Below are 20,541 nucleotides of genomic sequence, written 5' to 3'. Positions count from 1 at the left end.
TGCAACAGCTCTCCAAGGTGTGATCACTCCTTTTTAGATGCAGACTAACAAGCAGATCTAATTTGATGCAGGTGTTAGTTTTGGAAATGAAAATTTACAGGGTGATTCCATAATTTTTTCCCTCTGCTTGGTCTGAAAAAAATTACCCATACTAAGTACCACATTTTTTATCTTGATTTCTTTTAGTGTTTCTCTAAAGCCCTAAAGTTGCCATTTGAAATGACTTTAGTTTTGTACCATGTCTGTGATCTGCTTTTTTTCAACCGCATTAAACGATTGAATGAACATCCTTCGAGCCCGGTGATTCCATAATTTTTGCCAGGGGTTGTATATTACAATGTCTGCAACCATCATTACAATTCTCTTCTGGATGGTGTAAGGCTTATTCCATAGATTATACACTGTACCCATACAACTTTATAACTTGGAAACACAATACTGAAGTTTTTTGGATATTATAAAGCAGTAAATTGAATAATATTTTTCTGAAGATTGTTCAATATTAAAGTACTGTGCCTAAACTTACGTGCCATAAATACGTGGCACATTTAGCACATAATCATTTTCAAATATTTAATTATTAAACAATGCTCTTTCACATGTATTTCCCTTTGTCAGCACACAGTATTCTTCAGCAGGGCCTATTACAATAACAATGGAAAGGATGACATGCGCATCTAAACCGCATCACTCAGCAATGAAAGCCGTAGTGACATTTACAGACGTGAATTTTGTTGTGGCTTTTAAAAGTATGTGCACATGGGACCAGGGGCGGACACAGACTGTAGTGGGCCCCTGTGCAAGAAATTTTTGGGGGCCCCCCTGCCCTTCATAAGGTAACAAAGTTATGTAAACATAACCCCCCCATGTGCATCTCTCACCCCCCCATGTGCAGCTCTCACCCCCCCGTGTGCAGCTCTCACCCCCCCGTGTGCAGCTCTCACCCCCCCGTGTGCAGCTCTCACCCCCCCGTGTGCAGCTCTCACCCCCCCACGTGTGCAGCTCTCACCCCCCCCCACGTGTGCAGCTCTCACCCCCCCCCACGTGTGCAGCTCTCACCCCCCCCCCACGTGTGCAGCTCTCACCCCCCCCACGTGTGCAGCTCTCACCCCCCCCCACGTGTGCAGCTCTCACCCCCCCCCACGTGTGCAGCTCTCACCCCCCCCCACGTGTGCAGCTCTCACCCCCCCCCACGTGTGCAGCTCTCACCCCCCCCCACGTGTGCAGCTCTCACCCCCCCCACGTGTGCAGCTCTCACCCCCCCCACGTGTGCAGCTCTCACCCCCCCCACGTGTGCAGCTCTCACCCCCCCCACGTGTGCAGCTCTCACCCCCCCCACGTGTGCAGCTCTCACCCCCCCCCACGTGTGCAGCTCTCACCACCCCCCCACGTGTGCAGCTCTCACCCCCCCCCACGTGTGCAGCTCTCACCCCCCCCCCCACGTGTGCAGCTCTCACCCCCCCCCCACGTGTGCAGCTCTCAATCCCCCCACTCCTAGTTAATTGTATTTAAAAAAAAAATAAAACTTGTTATACTTACCCCCATGCGATCCCTGCAGAATCCTGGCGCTCGTCCAAATCGCTGACACCAGGTTCTCCTGACTTCCGGGCATGTGACGGCGCCGTCACATGACCGGAAGTCAGGGGAATCATGAAGGCGCTGCCGCAGCAGCGCAGCGCTCATATGTCCCGGACCCGGCGCTTAGCATGGGGCCGGGGGCCCCATGAGAGAGATGCACAAGAGGGGGGCCCCCCAACGGGGCTCCGAGGGGGCCCCTACCGGCTGGGCCCCATACTAGAGTCAGGGCAGTCATGCCCTGATGGCGGCCCTGCTGGAGGGGCCCCCTCTCCCTCGGGGCCCCCGTTCAATGAACGGGCTGCACGGGCGGTAGTTCCGCCCCTGCATGGGACATATTCACTGTTGACTCCCAAGTGTGGAAATGTCTGATGTGCATGTACATGTAAACTTTTAACAAGTCCCAAATTTTAAGAGAGAGACTAGGGTAAGAATGATACTCTTGCAAATTGTAATCCAGACACAAAGGGTAAGGTAAGGAAGAGCTGATTAAAGAACATTATGAAATTTGTGGGGTAATTATATAGCATATTAGTTGTATTTGATTTTTCCATTATTAACATCATATGCATATCTTAGCTAATGCAATCTGTTCTTGTATAAGTAGAACACACATTAGTTCCAGGCTCTCTTTCAAGAATGACTCACCACATCAGAGCAAGAGTAAGCATGGGCGGTATGAGGCATAATCTCCAACCTCTAAGCACACATGTAGTAAAAGGAACACTATGTCCTAAACATTAAAAACAAGGGCCCCGAATAATCAAGACCAGCAATTTTCATGCAGGTCTTCATGAGGGGGCATGGTGGAGTCAGACGCTTCTGATTCATGCACGCCTCTAAATGAATCAGAAGCATTTAACCGGTGGCATGCGCCTCCATGCGCCACACCAGAGTTCGTACTCCTGCAAAATTTCTATCATAAGGAATAGCACAGCTCATCATAAATTTGAAAAACTGTATCACACTCCCAACGACATCCCTGTCCTGCTACAATGGCAGTGCTGGGAGAAACTGGCATAAAAGCCCCAAATTGCACAAAAAGTTCACGACTTTTCAAAACAATTAACACCAGATTTCTGTCGAAATTGCTATGATGAATTTGGGCCCATTGTATCCAATACTTAGATTTCATGCTCTTCTCCCTTTTTATTTCACTTTTCAATATATTTTCTTTCAACTATGCCACAATGGAATCTTTTTGGTTGATAAAGAATACATGCAATGCTTATTAATTCTAATAAAAAAGAAACACAGATGTTGTAGAAGACAATGTGGCAAAAATATTCTTGCACTGAAAGGAAATGTTAGCCTTGTTCATTGAGTAATCATAGTAACAGAAGTGAGCGTTGAAAGTGTTAATGCACTTACCTAAGTACATGCGTAGATCCATTTATCGTTGTAGTAGAACGTGGGACAGTTTGCCCCAATATGGAAGGTCTTCGATACTTCTCATCACCACAGCACAAAATGATGAGGAAGGCACGCCTGAAAGACTTGTTCAAAAAGGCATACAGGAAAGGGTTCAATCCTGAATTTATGTAGCCTAACCAGAGAAAAGCTGTCCATATTTGCCCTGGAACTGTGTAGTTTATAAAAGGATCAATCACATTGGTGATAAAAAATGGAGCCCAACAAAGGCAGAAACAACCCATGATAATGCACAGTGTCTTGGCAGCTTTGGTTTCTGTCTTCATCCTGTGGGTAGTATGTTGATCAGGATGCTGGTGTCGATGGTCAGCTGGGGCGCCTGCCCGTTGTAAAACTCCAATTTGTCTGGCGTGCTCTCGAGCTGTGACGTAAATACGATAGTAAGCAAGCACCATCAAGAAAAAAGGAATGTAAAAAGCTACCACAGAACATGTTATAGCATACGGCTTGTTGACCATAAAGATGCAATAGGTAGAATTGGAGTCTTTGAACTTTCTCTTTTCTATCTGAAAAATAAAGGAAAAAACAATGCAAGCTTATTGGTAAAATTAGTACATTTTAAGTAAATAGCTAAACTGTTAAATTTAAACAGTATTTCCTACAGTAATATAGACAATAGGAAGTAGAATTAGAGATGAACAAGTTAATTTACAAACTGTAATGAAACACTAAATGCAGTAAGTACGCACGCAAAAACTTTTCGCTCTTTTTCACAATCCTCGATCTAAAGGTGACTATACCCCTTTAAGAGCTGGCAGTGAACAAGTATCCTCCTGACCTCACCATACTCTTGCATACTTGCTTCAGCAAACATGGTGGTGTCCCCTGTTTAAGAGGGGGGTTGATTCCAGTGCCCACAAACTTTGTCCTGCATTGAATTGGGCTTCATAGCAGAAGATTATTTTGTCTACTTTTTATACTGTGATGAATTGCTCCTGTCAATGTGTGTTCAGTACATGCTTTTAATGGAAGAATAAAGCTTGTCCTATACATAAAATCCTCTTCAGAACTGCATTTTTTGATGAACCTCTCTAAAAAATTGCAATAAAAAAAGACCAAAATGTCATATTTATTCAAAATAGAGATCAATAAAACCAGCAGCTTTACCACGCAAAAACCAAGCCCTCGCACAGCTCTATCCACGGAACAGTAAAAAAGTTATGGGTCACAGAAAATGGTTAAACAAACCAATTTTTGTTCACCACTAAGACTACCGGTTATCAATCTGGTGTTGCTTTTGTTTAATAAAAGAATGGGCAGCCCGAGACTGGTTATTTTTTTTCCTCCAAATGTTATCTAGGAACAAACCCACTAAGTGCTCCTAGTGTTCCCCAAAAGCAATGTTGGACTGGGGTGCCAAGGGCCCACCAGTAACCAACTCCAGGGCCCCACTTTTCAACCACATGCAAATGTGACATTATCCTTAAACACAAATTCATATAACAATGAACTGGGTAGATTGCTAAATGAATAGGATGCCGCCTTTGTCTGTACATAGCGAGTTGGGGAATCTTGCTCTGCATACAGGGATCCCACAACCAAAACGTTTGGGCCCAACTTTTGGTAAAAATTGAATAGTGTTCAGCCACCCCCGTAGTGTTCGAGTTCGGTTCGTCTAACACCTGTATGTTCGCCGAACTGTTCGTCGAACACCTTCGAACACCGTTAAAACCAATGGCAGGCAAACAAAAACACATAGAAACGCATAGAAACGCATAGAAACGCATAGAAACGCATAGAAACGCATAGAAACGCATAGAAACACATAGAAACACATAGAAAACACTCCAAAGGTGTCCAAAAGCTGACAAACTGCTCAGAAGACACAACTAACACATGGAAAAGTGACAAGTACATATAGTCATGTGAAAAGAAAAGAGGTGGAGGAGTAAAAGGAGGGGGAGACACAGATATAGGCATGTCATGCCCTTCTAAAATCCAAAAAAGAGCGAAGCCGACATGGCCAGTCCGTTCCTGCCCGTGCGACCTCCGTGTCGCCGGGTTTGTGCCAGAGCTGTGGTGGACCCTGACGGCCAGCCCCCCTCTCCCAATACTGGTGCCTGTCCGCTGGTGCGTGGAGCAAGCCCCCCTGCGGTGGAGGCAGGTCTAATCTTTTTAATTTAAATTGTCTCTCTAATTTGAATGAGTACACTTTAAATCCTTTTACAAGGATCTATTGGAGGGCAAGTCTCATGCCAGCAGCCGCGGTAATTCCAGCTCCAGTAGCGTCCACTAAAGCTGCTGCAGGTAAAAAGCTTTTATAAGGATCGAGCTTGGCGGTCCACGGCAAGGCGTCCTACCGCCAGTCCCAGCGCCTGTGCCTTGGGGTGCCTCCCCGATGCTCTAAACTGAGTGTCCCGGGGGCCCGAAAAAAATAAGTGTCCAAACTACAGGTGGTGTAGCTTGCTTAACAGCGGGGTTAATCCGCTGACTAGCAGACACTGCTACTAGGCCCAAAGTATTGCTTGGGCTAGATGCAGTTAAAAATTTGTAATTAGATACTCTCGTTGGATGCTGAGAAAGCATTCTATAGAGTCTCCTGGCACGCCATATATTATAATCTTAAAAAGCTTGGGGTAGGGGACCCTTTTATAGCCAAAATCATGGCCCTGTATCGCAATACGTCAGCTAGGCTGAAGATACATGGAACATTATCATCACCGTTCATAATCACCAATGGGACAAGGCAGGGATGTCCTCTGTCCCCTCTCTTATACATCCTAGTGATGGAGCACCTGCTTGCATCAATTCACGATAACCCCAATATTAGGGGGATTGAGGTGGGAGGCACCGAGTACAAGTGCTCTGCATTTGCTGATGATGTCCTAGTATATATCACTCAACCACATATATCCATCACTGCTGTTATGGCTGAAATAGATCACTTTGGTACATGGTCCAATTTTAAAATCAATGCAGTGAAGTCTGAGGCCCTCGATGTCTCCCTCCACAAATCCATACAGGATTCCATCCAGTCCAACTTCCCCTTTGCCTGGCCCTCACAGCGTATCAAATACTTAGGAATTCGTATTCCTAGAGACCTTTCCCGTCTGTTATCTTAATTTTGGGCCCTTTATTGAACAACTCCATAGAGATCTTACTTCTTGGACGGTGAAGGATTTTTCCTGGTTCGGCAGAATAAATATACTAAAAATGAACGTCCTACCTAAACTCTTATACCTCTTCCAAACCTTTCCCGTGGCAATTCCCTCAAATTTTTGGAAAAGACTACGCAGTAGCTTTTGCAGATTTATCTGGGCAAGTGGGCGTCCACGCATTCGGGGGGACGTTCTGATCAGACACAAACAAAAGGGAGGCCTTAGCCTTCCGGATTGTAGAAGGTATTACATGGCAGCAGTACACCCTAGAATCCTGGACTTCTTCCATCATTTGGAGGGGAAATTGTGGGTCAAAATAGCTCAATCCATTTGTCCTAAAGCTCTTACCACTCTCCCATGGTGCGTCCATTTAATTGTCCCCTCTGTTGGCCTCATGTCATTTAGTACTTATGCCACTGCTTTGGCCCAAAAAAAAGCTTATCCTTAATCGACCCCCAGGGCCCCTTGCTCCCGATTTCAGATAATCCAGATTTCCCACCAGGACTATCTGCAAATAGATTTCTCGGTTCAAATAAATGCCATCCGATATTATTTTCTCATGACATCTCTAATACTTCGCTGCTCCCGTATAATGACTTGTTACAGGGATGAGCCACTTCCCCGAAGGATAATTTTGAATATAGCCAGTTACAACACTTCTATTCAACTGTGAAGAAGAGCACACATCTTCATAGCGATCTCACAAACTTTGGAAAATTGAGCCTATCATTGTCACCCCCTACACACTCCATCTCCCTACTGTATAATCTCCTCATTGCCCAGGTAACTGACAATAGGCCAGGATTCTGCGGTGCATGGGAAAGGGAACTGGTGAAGTCCTTCTCTGACTCGCAATGGGATAAATGTTTCTTCCTAACGCATAAAACCTCAGTAGGGTCCAAAGCTCAGGAAACCTCCTTCAAAATTATCTCTAGATGGTACTGGGTACCAGCAGTCCTTCATAGATGGTATCCAGTGGTCTCAGATGTTGGAGATGTTGGGAGGGGGAAGGGACAATGTCACGCATATGGTGGGCATGCCCTATAATGCATTTTGGGCAAAGATGGTTCCCATGATTGAGAAAATAACTGGTTTGACTATCCCTAATTCGCCAGAAGCCCTCCTTTTATCAATGTTACCAATAAGTAAACGTAGTTATAAAAGGTTATCTACCTAATACAGGCGGCTAAGAATGTCATTCCACGACACTGGAAAAGCAGAGACCCACCCACTGTGGAGGAATGGTATGCGGAGATCCCCTTCCTTAATAGGATGGAGCATCTGATTGCCATCTCACCGGCTGATGTTGATAGATACTAGTGATTTGGAGGGATTGGATTGATTTGCAAAACTCTGACGCCTACCATCTAGCCCCCAACTAAAGTTATCCGTGATGTCGGCACAACAATGATCATAATCGCACTCTATTGATTGGTGGTCTGCCGTGGTCCGCTCCCTCTCTCTGTTTCATATGGAAAAATACATGCTTGATCTGGATATTGATGGAAAACCCTCCCTTTACCCCCCAATGTACTGTCGTTATGCATAGATTTATAGTTGTACTACCCCTTTTACTATGTATATTGTATTTTCTTGTACTTTTTCAACACAAAAATAAAAAAAAACTTGAATTTGAAAAAAAAAATTCTAATTAGATCTACAGGCGGTGGCTACTCCGCTGACTAGCAGATACTGAAGCTTTGGAGCAGGCCTCTGATTCCCAGGCTATAGTATGAGTAAACAGCTCTTCAGACTCAACCATCTGTGTTACCCCAAGCCATAGTGTATGTAGTTTTACGGTTAAAAGGAGGGGGAGAGACCCGACCCACCTGGAATTGACGATGGCAACGTCATATAAAACACAGCAAGGGGACTCCAAAAAGAGTCTCCATTTTTTTCCCAAAATTGTGGCACAGACACCACTTAAGTGGCATCAATTGTCCCAGAGTTGCTTAAAATGGTTGGTGAGGTGATTTTCCAAAATCCTGAAGCTTTTAGTCTCCCCAGAATGATACAGGTGGGGCAGATGGTTGTCCCGGCCCGCTAGGCCACATTGTAGCACAGTGAGCTTCGCACTGCAACTTATGCTTCATATCCGTGTGACGGTTCATGCATGAAGTACTCAAACTATGGATTTTTTGGCCTCTACTTAGCTTTTGGTGACAAATGTTACAGATAACACGAGTTGGGTCATCCTTATCGATCTGAAAAAATGCACAGGCTATGCAAGGTTTAGAGCCCATGCGACTCTGCTACTAGCAATACTATCAAATGATTGGCTGGGTTAGATGCAGAGCGTCTAGGTTTGGTTGGTGGTCCCCACAGTCTGCCTAGGCTAGATGCAGTTAAAAATTATTATTAGATACACAGGCGGTGCAGCTTGCTTCGCAGCTGGGCTAATATGCCCAAAGTATTGGTAGACTCTATACTAAATAAGGAAGGATTCACTGACTGTGGTGTCGCCTCCGTGGGCCGTGGCGATTGGTGGAGATTTGGTGGATGATTATAGGAGAAAGCTCCTTAATAGAGAAAGTTGGTGGATTTATACTTTAAATACACGTGTACTAGCAGGTTTAAACATCAGACATGATTTGATGTATCATTATGAATGATCATTTATAGATTATTATTATATATATGTTCCTTTTTTCTTTTCTTTTTCTTTTGGATTATTTACATTTATATGCATTGTTTCTATGCTATACGATTTTAACATGGTATGTGTGTTTACATTTCTGATTAACTCAGCCTTGAACAGGTGCATAGCAGGACATGACATATAAATACCACTTCCTTGCTGTTTTTTTGCTATGCAATGATTAAGAACCTTTAGTTCGAAATGCGTTTGCTGTTCTTCTCCAAGGTGGACTTTTAAAATATTTTTTGTATGACCCAATAAAAAGTGGATTTTAGAAGATTTGTTCAGCTGGATCTTCCTGATTCCTCATGTTCGTCTGGTAGCACTCCTGGCTCCGTGCTGTTGATCTTTTAGGTGGGTGAGCTGATTTTTTCCTTTCTTTTTCTGCCATTTGGCGATTGTTCATCCACTTTCGCTGCCCCTTACTCAACGAATTCACAAACATCTCCCGTCGGTTTGGAGTCCCATTATGCCCAACCAAAAACATAGGCCCCACAAGTAAAAAAAATCGTTCTTAGGCATCTAAATCGACACCACAGCAAGGTTGTTACGCCTCCCATGGGAAAAAATACCAAAACATTACACCTGATCTAGTTTTTTTGCGCAGTATGGAAAGTAACACTACAGCAGATGCCAGTATTACTAGGTCTCCTCGTGTTTGCGAGCCGGGTGATGCCAGTCAGAAGGGTTTTTTCTCTTCATTTATCGCCTGCAACAAAAGGGGCATCTAAGCCGAGTCATACAATCAGAATCAGCAGGCAGCTACGGGCGGACTTAGAGGTGTGGAAAACCTTCTTATAATCATTCAACGGTCACACGTTATTTATGTCAGCAGAACAGTCCAACATTCAAGTAAGATTATTCACCGGGGCGGAAGAATCAGGCGGATATGCAGCGATACTAAATAACCAATGGTGCACAAGCTTATGGCCTCCATATTGTGCAGAACAAGTGCTGACAAAAAAACAAACAGTCCTGGAACTGTTTCCAATAGTGGTAGCAATAGAAATATGGGGCGCGCGCCTGGCTAACAAAAATATACTCTTCATAACAAAAAACACCAGCCTAGCACACTCCATTAATAATATGGCATCATCGTCTCTCCCAGTGCTAGGCCTACTACGCCGGCTAGCATTTCTGTGCCTAAAACACAATGTATGGGTCCGTGCTAGCCACGATGCTGAGGGGTTTAACGCTGCTGCTAATGCTTTATCACAATTCAATTGGCAGATTTTCACAGAGCTGCTCCTCAACGCCCAGCCTCCCTATGAGATCTAGTGGAGAATAGTTGATGCCATTAATCAGAGCGTCAGTTGCCCCGTCGATGTGGCAAGCATACGTTAAGGCATGGGAACAGTGGACACGACTAGTAGCAGACAGACGGGTTGACCAATGTGAACAAGCCAGATTACAAGTCACCATAGAATTTCTCCACCAGCTAATGATGAGGGGCATATCAGGGGCGTCAGCGCAGCGGTGGCTGACCGGAGTAGCATTTCACTTCCAACTACTGAATTAGGGAAATGTGACAAAGAGATTCATCAACAGACAATCCATAAAAGGATGGAAAAGGTTTCAGCCAAGTCAGGAGTGTCGACGTCCCGTCCCGTGTCACTAAAACTGATTTCTCACATCATATCCCTAACACAATTAACATGATACTCACAATTCGAAGCAACACTACTGTCTACTGTATTTGCGATCGCCTTCTTCGGGGCGCTATGCATAAGCGAATTAGTCCCTCAATCCAAAATTAACACCAGTGGAGGCTTATTACACCAGGACGTAGTCATAGCCAATAATGCAATACGTCTACGCATACGCAAATCGAAAACTGTTCCAGCGGGCAGGGGCACTTGGGTACTTATACAACCCACAAATGGTACGCTGAGTCGGGTAACAATAGTAAAAACATATATAACCATCAGATCACAAAGTAATTTCTTCCTATCACACATTGATGGAATGCCATTATCAAGATACCAGTTCCAAGCTATATTTAATAAATGCATAGCATCGGCAGGGAACCACCCCAAAGATTATGGGACACACTCATTCCGCATAGGCACGGCCACGGGAGCAGCAAGAGCATGACTGTCACAAATGGAAGTTCAGAGGATAGGGAGATGGCGATCCACGTGTTTGGCGAGATACATGAGACCGGACTTGTTATCCTAACGTGGTTTGTTTCTTTTACAGGTGACGCTAAGCCAACCGTGTGGGTGATAGGCCACTCGTGTATATATATTGGGCAGAAAAAAGGGCGAAAGTCTGCCCAGGCGGGAGGAAATTAGAGTTTCATAACACATATTTCAACTGGAGAGGTATTAGAGGCCTGCAATGGCCACAGGTACTAATGGAGGTAATCAAGGTAGGGAGAGAGGCAAGAGGTCCGGTCATCTTAGTTATACAGGCCGGGGGAAATGACCTAGGTTATCACAAGAGCGCATAGCTAATGGCAATAATGAAACTAGACACTGAGCGTTTCAGAGAATTTTTCACAAAAATAGTCAGATTGTGCCGAGCGTGGTATGGCAAGGTGCCCGAGACATCACGGCCATCGAACGGACAAGGCGGCTAATAAATATTTGGATGCCAAAATTTATAAGAGACAGAGGCGGACAACTGGAAGGAGATAAAGCAGGCCTCATACGGCCCGACGGTGTTCACTTAATAGATATTGGACTGGACATATTCCTGTCAGGACTCCAGGACAGAGTGGAACAAGCGTTAAGAGTGATGGATGGGGGTCAGAGTCCTGCATACGAGTACGCAGGATCCTCCGTGGCCTGGAAATAGAAAGGACATGTTGGAGAGTTACACTTGTTGGCCAACTTGCCGTTGTGGAGACTGGAGACACAGGGCATGCTGCAACAAGCTGAATTATTTTAGAAATAAAATGCCTTTCTAATGTCATGAGTATAAACAGTTAATAAAGCTGTGACCGATCCTCACCCATCCAGTTGTAAGAGTTACATGATTGTATTGTCAATGAAAGGGGGGCGGTAGGGGGCTGAGCGTCTGGGTTTGGTTGGGGTTCACCACAGTCTGCCTAGGCTAGATGCAATTAAAAATCATTATTAGATACACAGGCTGTGCAGCTTGCTTTGCAGCTGGGTTACTCCGTTGACTAGCAGACACTGAAGCTTTGGAGCAGACCTCTGAGTAAACAGCTCTTCAGACTCAACCATCTGTTACCCCAGTGTATGTAGTTTCTTACGTTAAAAGGGAGAGGGGGGGGAGACCCAACCCACCTGTAATTGACGATGCCAACGTCACGTAAAGCACAGCAAGGGGACTCCAAAAAAAAGTCTCCATTTTTTTCAAAAAATTTGGGGCACAGACACCACTTAAGTGGCATGAATTGCCCCAGAGTTGCTTAAAACGGTTGGTGAGGTGATTTTAACAAATCCTCAAGCTTTTACTCTCCCCAGGATGACACAGGGGTAGAAAAGTCCTTAAGGATCCATTATTTGTTCATCTTTATGAACGTGAGTCTGTCTACATTGTCAGTGGACAGCCGTGTGCGCTTATCTGTCAGCACACCACCAGCAGCGCTGAACACACGTTCAGAGAGCACGCTGGCTGGGGGGCATGACATGATCTCCAAGGCGTGAGTGGCGAGCTCCGGCCATTTATCCAGATTGGAAGCCCAAAAAGAGCAAGGGTCCAGTGACACAGTCATGGCTTTGATGTTCACTTGGAGATACTCCTGTACCATCGTCTCTAGGCGTTGACTATGTGACTGACTTCTTGTCTCCTGCGGCCTTGCAAAGGATGGGCTAAAAAAGTGGTGAAAGGATTCCGCAAAATTGCTGTTACCAGTAGATACTGTGTTTCTGTTACGGTTTGAGTGCTGAAGACTCGACAGTCCCACGGCTGGCAAGTTAGAACTGTGAGATTCACTACGTGCACCACTGGTGTTTTGTGGAAAAGCACATGTAAGATTCTGCAACAGTCTCTGCTGATACTCCTGCATGCGTGAATCCCTTTCTATGGCAGGAATTATTTTGGCAAATTTACTTTTGTATCGGGGATCTAAGAGTGTGGCTACCCAGTAGTCAGGATTATTTCGAATTCTGACAATTCGAGGGTCATGTTGCAGGTAGTGCAGCAAGTAGGCACTCATGTGTCTTGCTCATCCAGGAGCACCAAATCCCTGTTGTGTTGGTGGCGAGGTAAGAATCATGCTTCCATCCTCTTCCCTCTCACCCCAACCTCGCACAACAGAAATGTGATCAAGGTCTCCCTCATCTGATGAGTCTTCCATCAGTTCGTCCTCCACTTCTTCCTGGGCTCCTGCACCTTCCTCCCTAGTTTGGCTGCTACCATGCGCCCTGGTTAATCCCTCTCCCCCACCCTCCCATGCCTGCCACCTTGGTGCTGCTGACTGTCTGGACCTTGCAGATGTTAGCCCTTCTGCAAACAACTCCTCCTCCTCTACTTCCTCCACCTCCTCTTGTGCCACCACCTGACTCCGAATTCTGTTTAACATGTGCTCCAGCATGTAAATCACCGGAATAGTCATGCTGATAATGGCATCGTCAGCACTAAACATCTTCGTCGCCATTTCAAAACTGTGCAGAAGGGGGTGCATAGGTCCCTGATCTGAGACCACTCCTGCAGCATGATTTGCCCCACCTCTGGATATCGTTGGCCCAGGCTATTAGTCAGAACGTATTGCACCAGGGCTTGTCGATGCTGCCACAGTCGCTGCAACATGTGCAGAGTTGAATTCCACCGTGTTGGCACATAGCATTTTAGCCGGTGAAGTGGCAGGCCCAACGACTTCTGTAGAGATGTAAGTCGCTGAGCTGAGGGATGCGAACGGCGTAAGTGAGCACACAAGGACCGTGCCCTCTGCAGAAGGCCATCTAGTCCGGAATAGTGGGCTAAAAATTGCTGGACAACCAGGTTCAACACGTGAGCCATACAAGGCACGTGTGACATTGCCCCGGCGAAGGGCCGCACCCAGGTTTGCAGCATTGTCACACACGGCCTTCCCTGGCTGCAGGTCCAGTGGAGACAACCATTCATGAATCTGGTTCTCCAGAGCTGACCACAACTCCTCAGCTGTGTGACTCACATTTCCCAGACATTTCAAAGTAAAAACCGCCTGATGACATTGAGCCCTGCTGCCAGCATAGTAAGGAGGTGTGCAGGATCCCTTCTGCGCAGTTAGAAAGCGGGTGGCATGACCAGATAGGCTTTGGGTGCAGGTGGAGGCCCGAGAGGAGGTTGAGGAGGCAGAAGCAGTGGAGGAACTTTGAGATGAAGAGGATTGACACACAACTCGTGGGGACGGCAAGACTTGGACAGCAGCCCCTTGTCCTGCTGTCACCAGAGTTACCCAGTGCCCAGTCAGCGACATGTAACGCTCCTGTCCATGCCTACTCGTCCAAGCGTCTGTGGTGAAATGCACCCTGTCATACACAGTTTCTCAAAGAAGCGGTGATGTTGTGTGCGACATGCTGGTGGAGCGCAGGCACACCTTTCTTTGAGAAGTAGTGCCGACTGGGCATCTGGTGCTGGGGCACTGCGACTGACATAAGGTCTCGAAAATCCTCTGTGTCCACCAGGCGGAAAGGCAGCACTTCTTTAGCCAAGAGCTTGCAGATGGTGAAATTCAACCTCATAGCTTTCTCATGGCTAGGAGGAAATGGTCTTTTACTTGTCCACATCTGAGGGACCAAGGGCTGGCTGTTGTGCTTAGACGGGGTTGAGTAGGGTGCCGGTCTGTGAGGAAGATGCAGGCAGAAAAGTTAGGTTGCCTAGATCCAAAGGTGGTGCTTTCGATGTCTGAGAGCGCTCAACACCAGCTGGTGTTTCCACTTCCAAATGAAATTGTGACCTGCCAATCACACTGGCTGTTGCGGGTAAAGAGGTGGCAGGTCTGCGTCCCTAAACAGGTGTGAATGCTGTCCCCCCAGTCACAGAGGATGAAGAGGCCGCGGATGCACAAGATGGGGCAGACGGTGGTTGGCCCGGCCCGCTAGGCCGCATTGTAGCACAGTGAGCTTCCCACTGCAACTTATGCTTCATATCCATGTGACGGTTCATGCATGAAGTACTCAAACTATGGATTTTTTGGCCTCTACTTAGCTTTTAGTGACAAATGTTACAGATAACACGAGTTGGGTCATCCTTATCGATCTGAAAAAATGCCCAGGCTATGCAAGGCTTAGAACCCATGCGACCTGAAGAGCCACCACGACTTGTGGTCAGAGGCAGAGTTGTGTTTGAGGATGCAGTTGTTGACGTGCTTCCAGTACTACGTCTCTGTCCAGGAAGGCTCAACCTGACCTCGTCGTCACTAGCATCCTCCTCCACCTCCTCTGCTGACCTCATCGACTAGCTGACTGTGGGTTGACAGTAAGTGGGATCTCCAACCTCATCATCATCACCCTGTGTGTTCTCACACCCGTCGTCCTCAGAGCCAATCTCTTCCTGCCCTGACAAAAAACTAAAGTTGTTGCTCCAATCAGGTATTTGAGTCTCACAATCGTCTTCCTCATTGTCTCCACCAACAGGAGTTAGTTTGGGAATGAGGGTCTACATTATGGTCAGAACCTTCTGCGTCTGGTCCTGGATCCGACTCTAAAGATTCTGGGCATCAGTGCAGATCATTTCCTCGTCTGGATTCACAGAAGCTCTGGAGCCGACCTCTGATTCCCAGGCTAAAGTATGAATAAACAGCTCTGCAGACTCAACCATTTGTTCTACCCCATACTCAGACGGGCAGCTGGAGACTTGGTATCTGTGAGGAAGCAAGTGCGATTGGGGTGACACCTCGGAGGACTAGAGTATTTGTGATATTGAAGTTGAGGTTTAGGAGAGCCCACTTAAAGGAGCACTTGATATCCGTTGAAGCACCTGCTGTTTTTGTGCCTCATCTGGAATTTGTAGCGATGGGCGTGGCCGTAAGAAAGGGATCGTATCACATTGTCCACTAAAAGAAGTAGACATCTTAGTTTGGCTGGAAGATGGTCTTTCTTCTGCAGATGTTACTGTTGCTTTAACACCTACCCCACGGACACAACCTTTTTTCCCCTTCCCAACACGCCTATTCCCCTTTCCACCAGCAGCAGGCCTTTTTCCACTCATTTTGGTGGTTAACTAATTCACAACTCTGGAGTTGTTTGCACAAAAAACGATGGATGGAAACCGAGCAGAGCTGAGTGGCCAAATTGTGGTACTAGCCCAAAAGGATTGGCTGGGTTAGAAGCAGGAAAACAATTTTATTAGATACACAGGTGGTGGAGCTTGGTATAGATGGCCTAATAGAATGAGTACCACACACTGCTAATATGCCCAAAAGGTTTTACTTGGCTAGGTGCAGTAAAAAATTTATATTACATACACAGGTGGTGTAGCTTGCAACACAGGCTATTCCACTGACTAACACACTCTGCAAGTGGCCCAAAAGGATTTGCTTTGCTAGATTTAGCCAAATGCTGTGAAAAACACTTGCACAGCACTAAAACAGACCTGCCTGGCAAAAAGTGATAGGAGCTGATGTAACCTAGCCCTCAAAAGTGTTGCAATTAAAAACTAGTCCCTACTCCCTAAACCTTTCTGTCTATTTAAGAGAAAATTCGCTTGCAATTCACAGTTACACAATATAGCGCTAACAGCAGCAGCAGTGCCGTCTAACACTCAGCTGCAGCAGTGAGAAAATGGTGGCGACGGGGAAAATGGCTGGGTCTTATAGGGCAAGGACATGTGACATACACAGCCAATGACACATGCCCTTGCTTGTGTGAAAAAAAGCACTTCGCTCCGTGTGTGCGCTGCTGATAGGCTGACAGATTGCACCTCCCCACTGTAAATGCGGGAAAGAGAAATAAAAATGGAGATCTTCATTATTCCTGCAGAGATCCATCCCCTGCCCCTCCCCCCACCCCGCTGTACACTCAAACTGCGTATTAACATTGATTATCAGCATTACTGTGAAAAAATCCAGTTATGATTTTGGTGCACGAACAGTTATCGAACATAACCTCGAACAGCTGGATTTTTTTCAAATTGTTCGGGTTCGTCGAACGGCTCGAACACCGCCCAAAACAGCTCGAATTTGAGATTGGCGAACAGTTAGATTCGAACACCGCTCATCTCTAAAATTGAACCCTTTTGGAGGATGTTAGGGGCAGTTCTGAGCGTTTTTTTGTTAAATAGGGCAATCCCAGATTGCTGCTAGGTACTCTTAGTAATAAAATACTATAAAGGTTTGTTATCATTATAATTTTAAAGACATAGAGAATCATGAAAAGATAATTTATAGTCTGCACCCCATCTTCCTTATAAAAATGATCTAGTTTATTTTGTGAATGAAAGATAAAAGACCACATAAACATACAAATGTGCAGAACCTGACGCGTTTCAGAGATGACATCTCCTGTGCTGGTCTCTTTTTCACAGTTGATTCATTGCCTTCACTTTGCTCTGGCACTGAGTACAGGACAATGAAGACTTGAGGGTATAGTGAGCTCTAATTTATCTTGACTTGTTACTCATAATACACACCATAAAAACAAACCCCCAAAAAACAAATGGCAGAATCACATTTTATTTGCAATTTCACTGTACTTAGGATTTTTAACCCATTTTACTCTACATTGGTAAAATTAATGGTATAAATCAAAACTAAAACTCGTCTCACATTAAAATACAAGCCCTCATATCGTAGGTGGAAAGTTAAAAGGTTTTGGTTCCAGGAAGAAGGGGAGGAAAAAGAACAGAAGTGCAAAAATAAAAAATCACCTGAAGGTGAAGGGTTTGAGTCACTGACATTTGCTCTTTATGTGACTAGCATGGCTATGGTGTATCTTTGTGATACAGTAGGGGACATATTTTGGCATGTTTAATAGGCAAGCTGTTATCTCCCAGTAGATGCAGAAAATAATAAATGGCTACAAATAATCAAATAAATCTCAGCAGACCTATACGGTTACTTAAAAGTCTACATCTCGTACAAAAGGAATAATTAAAACTATTTTAATTGAGCAAAAGGTGCCTGGCTCTATCTATCAACCTGCTGCTGTAGGCAGAATTAAATTTGCTAAACCATTTCACTGAAATAAGCAGGTAGTATATGCCATTTAATTTGCTCCATCTCTTTTCGGATATTAATCGGCAGGGATGAGTAAGAGGGAAATAGACTGTTAAAGATAGGGTGCTAGTAGGATTGCCGTACTCTTTTTAGCCTTGTTAATAATAATCTGCTAGTTTCTCTCCTTTTGTTCCCGTCGTCATTCAGACAGATCCTACTATTGCAGACACCATGATGATATAGGAGACTTTCATTTTGCTTTTAACATTTAGATTCTGGGTAATTTCAGTGACTCATTCTTACAAATTTCAGCATTTGAATGTATTGCTAAAATTAATATAATGCTTATCTGACAGTATATATGTGAAGCATTTAGAGAAGAGGTAATGAAAAAAATCCAATAGTACTAGTGGAGAGCTATCAGTGGAATGACTCAAATTTCTCAGGTTGGGTTTATCACTTTCAATTTTTAAACATGGTAAATCGACTTTCTGTAAGGCACTCCTGGAACAGTGTACAGTAACTGAAAGTTGTTTAAAAAAAAGTAAAATGAAAAATGCCAATAGCATTGTAGAGAGTGGATTTACTGTTCTACAAAGTAATTAGGAAAACACAAGATGTTCTCAAAGTGAACAGATAAGTTTTAAAAGACACGGGCCTCCTGTGGGAAATCAGAAAAAGAAAAAATATAAGCAATTAAATCTAAAATGTGTACTTTTTTCCCCTTGTTTAAACAATTTAACAAATTCTAAACTAAATTTCTGTGGGCTTTCTAAAACCTTTCTGAAATGCCAACATACCCTATTAAAATGAAAGGGGTAGGTAAATATTTGATGGTATCTGTTAAAAACCATATCGTGCATATCTCCGTTATAAACAGAACCTATGGCAACTACTGTGAACCCAGCCCAAGTGCTAGGAAATTATCATATTTTGTTAATTTCCGCAAAATGTAAATCTGACTATTAGTCTTTGTTTAAATTATGTTAGCTAAGTACTCATTATTTTCATGCACTATTGCGGTTTATTTATTGTAGGGTATCGGTATATTTTGTTTGTCGTTGGTTTTTACTGTCTAATGGCCATGTGTGAACATGCTTTTACATGTTAGCATGCACACTCATCTACATTCCAGTTCAGTCCTTCAGTTTTTTTTAGTCTTTGTTTAAAGCATACTTGTTGTTTCAGGTGACTTTTTAGAATAAAAAGTTTGTGTGTTTATGGTGAATCATGCTATTTCTGACCATTATACCATTTATATTCCCCATTTACAAACCCAACTCCAAAAAGGTTGGGGACTCTATGTAAGATGTAAAGAAAACAAGAATTCTAAATCTAATTTTCTATATTTTTATTTATTCAGCAGCATTACAACATGAAAGCTGGCATTGATGTTGTAATGCTGGTAAAAGCTTAAAGATATAGAATATTGGTAAGTGAAATAATTTATATCTAAATGTAGGATTGTATGCTGAACTTCAATGATATAATGTAGCATGACCAATGTCTAAAACTATGATCAAAGATCTCCCCTAGCATCTGAGCAAGAAATACCTAGACAGTGTTGTGGTTTATGACGTGGTCTAAAAGAGGTCTCAGAATATTTCTATTTAACCACTTAGATGCTGCTGTCAATCTATAAAAGCAGCATTGAAGCAGTTTTACTCGTGGGTCCATTGTGGCACCCATCTAGACTCTGTGATGCAATTGTGGGTGCCTCTTGTTTACCATGGCAGTCAGTGGCCTATTGAAATGTTAAGCATGTGTCTTGTCTCCCGGGGGTCTTGACTCCATGGATGGATTCCTTCCTTTATAGCTGCCTCACCCTTTGCTGTGCTACATGTCGGGCTTTACAAATTGCCCAGGAAACTTCAGTGACCTAATCACCCAAGGGCTTCTAGGTTGACTTAAGCCTCCGTCTCACATAGCGAGATCGCTGCTGTGTCACGGTTTTGGTGACGCAACAGCGACCTCACCAGCGTTGTCGCTATGTGTGACACTTTGCAGCGATCAGGCCCCTGCTGTGAGGTCGCTGATCGCTGCAAAGTGTCCTGGACCATTTTTTGGTCGTTGCCCTCCCGCTGGTCAGCACACATCACTGTGTGTGACCAGCGAGAGCAGCGATCAGGAGCACACACACACTTAGTAACCCGATGTTTATCATGGTTACGAGCCTGCTAAAGTGAGCGGTAACCTCCCGCTCACTGTAGCAGAGTGGTAACCATGATAAACAACGGGTTACTTGGTGCGTGTGTGCCCCTAGTAACCCTATGTTTATCATGGTTACGAGCCTGCTAAAGTGAGCGGTAACCTCCCGCTCACCGTAGCAGAGTGGTAACCATGATAAATGGGTTACTAGGTGCGCGTGTGCCCCTAGTAACCCGATGTTTATCATGGTTACCAGCCTGCTCCTGCTTCAGCAGGCTGGTAACCAGGAGCAGGACATTGTGGAAAGATTCTTTCCACGATGTCGCTGCTCCCCTGATCGTTGGTGAGCCTGCCTGTTTGACAGCTCACCAGCGACCACATAGCGACGCAGCAACGATCACTGACAGGTTGTATCGTTGTCGGGATCGTTACAGCGTCGCTAAGTGTGACGGGGCCTTTAGACACATGTTTTGTCTGAATGTTGACTAAGCTATTTGTTCAGTTACCATGTGCTTTGGAGTTTGTCATCATCCAGTTCTTTAACCTGCAATCATCTTTGCAAACTCTTATGGTTTTCAGTACAGGTATCTACTTCCTGGCTT

At 44.8% G+C, this 20,541-nt stretch overlaps 1 protein-coding gene across 3 annotated transcripts in view; it reads right to left on the bottom strand.

Annotated features, from left to right (window-relative positions):
* Positions 1–20,541, bottom strand: part of HTR4 (5-hydroxytryptamine receptor 4) — a 973,132-nt gene that overhangs the window by 239,897 nt on the left and 712,694 nt on the right. For all 3 annotated transcript variants that reach the window (XM_073651352.1, XM_073651353.1, XM_073651351.1), the window contains one exon: positions 2,947–3,512. In XM_073651352.1, coding sequence (XP_073507453.1) covers positions 2,947–3,512 — 566 coding nt within the window. The remainder of the gene's footprint in view (positions 1–2,946; positions 3,513–20,541) is intronic.

This window comes from Phyllobates terribilis, unplaced genomic scaffold, assembly GCF_046119375.1.
Source record: "Phyllobates terribilis strain yellow unplaced genomic scaffold, ASM4611937v1 Scaffold_11__3_contigs__length_659146591, whole genome shotgun sequence".
Lineage (NCBI taxonomy): Eukaryota > Metazoa > Chordata > Amphibia > Anura > Dendrobatidae > Phyllobates > Phyllobates terribilis.
Note: the sequence above shows the minus strand (reverse complement) of the source record. Positions and strands in the feature narration are given on the sequence as shown.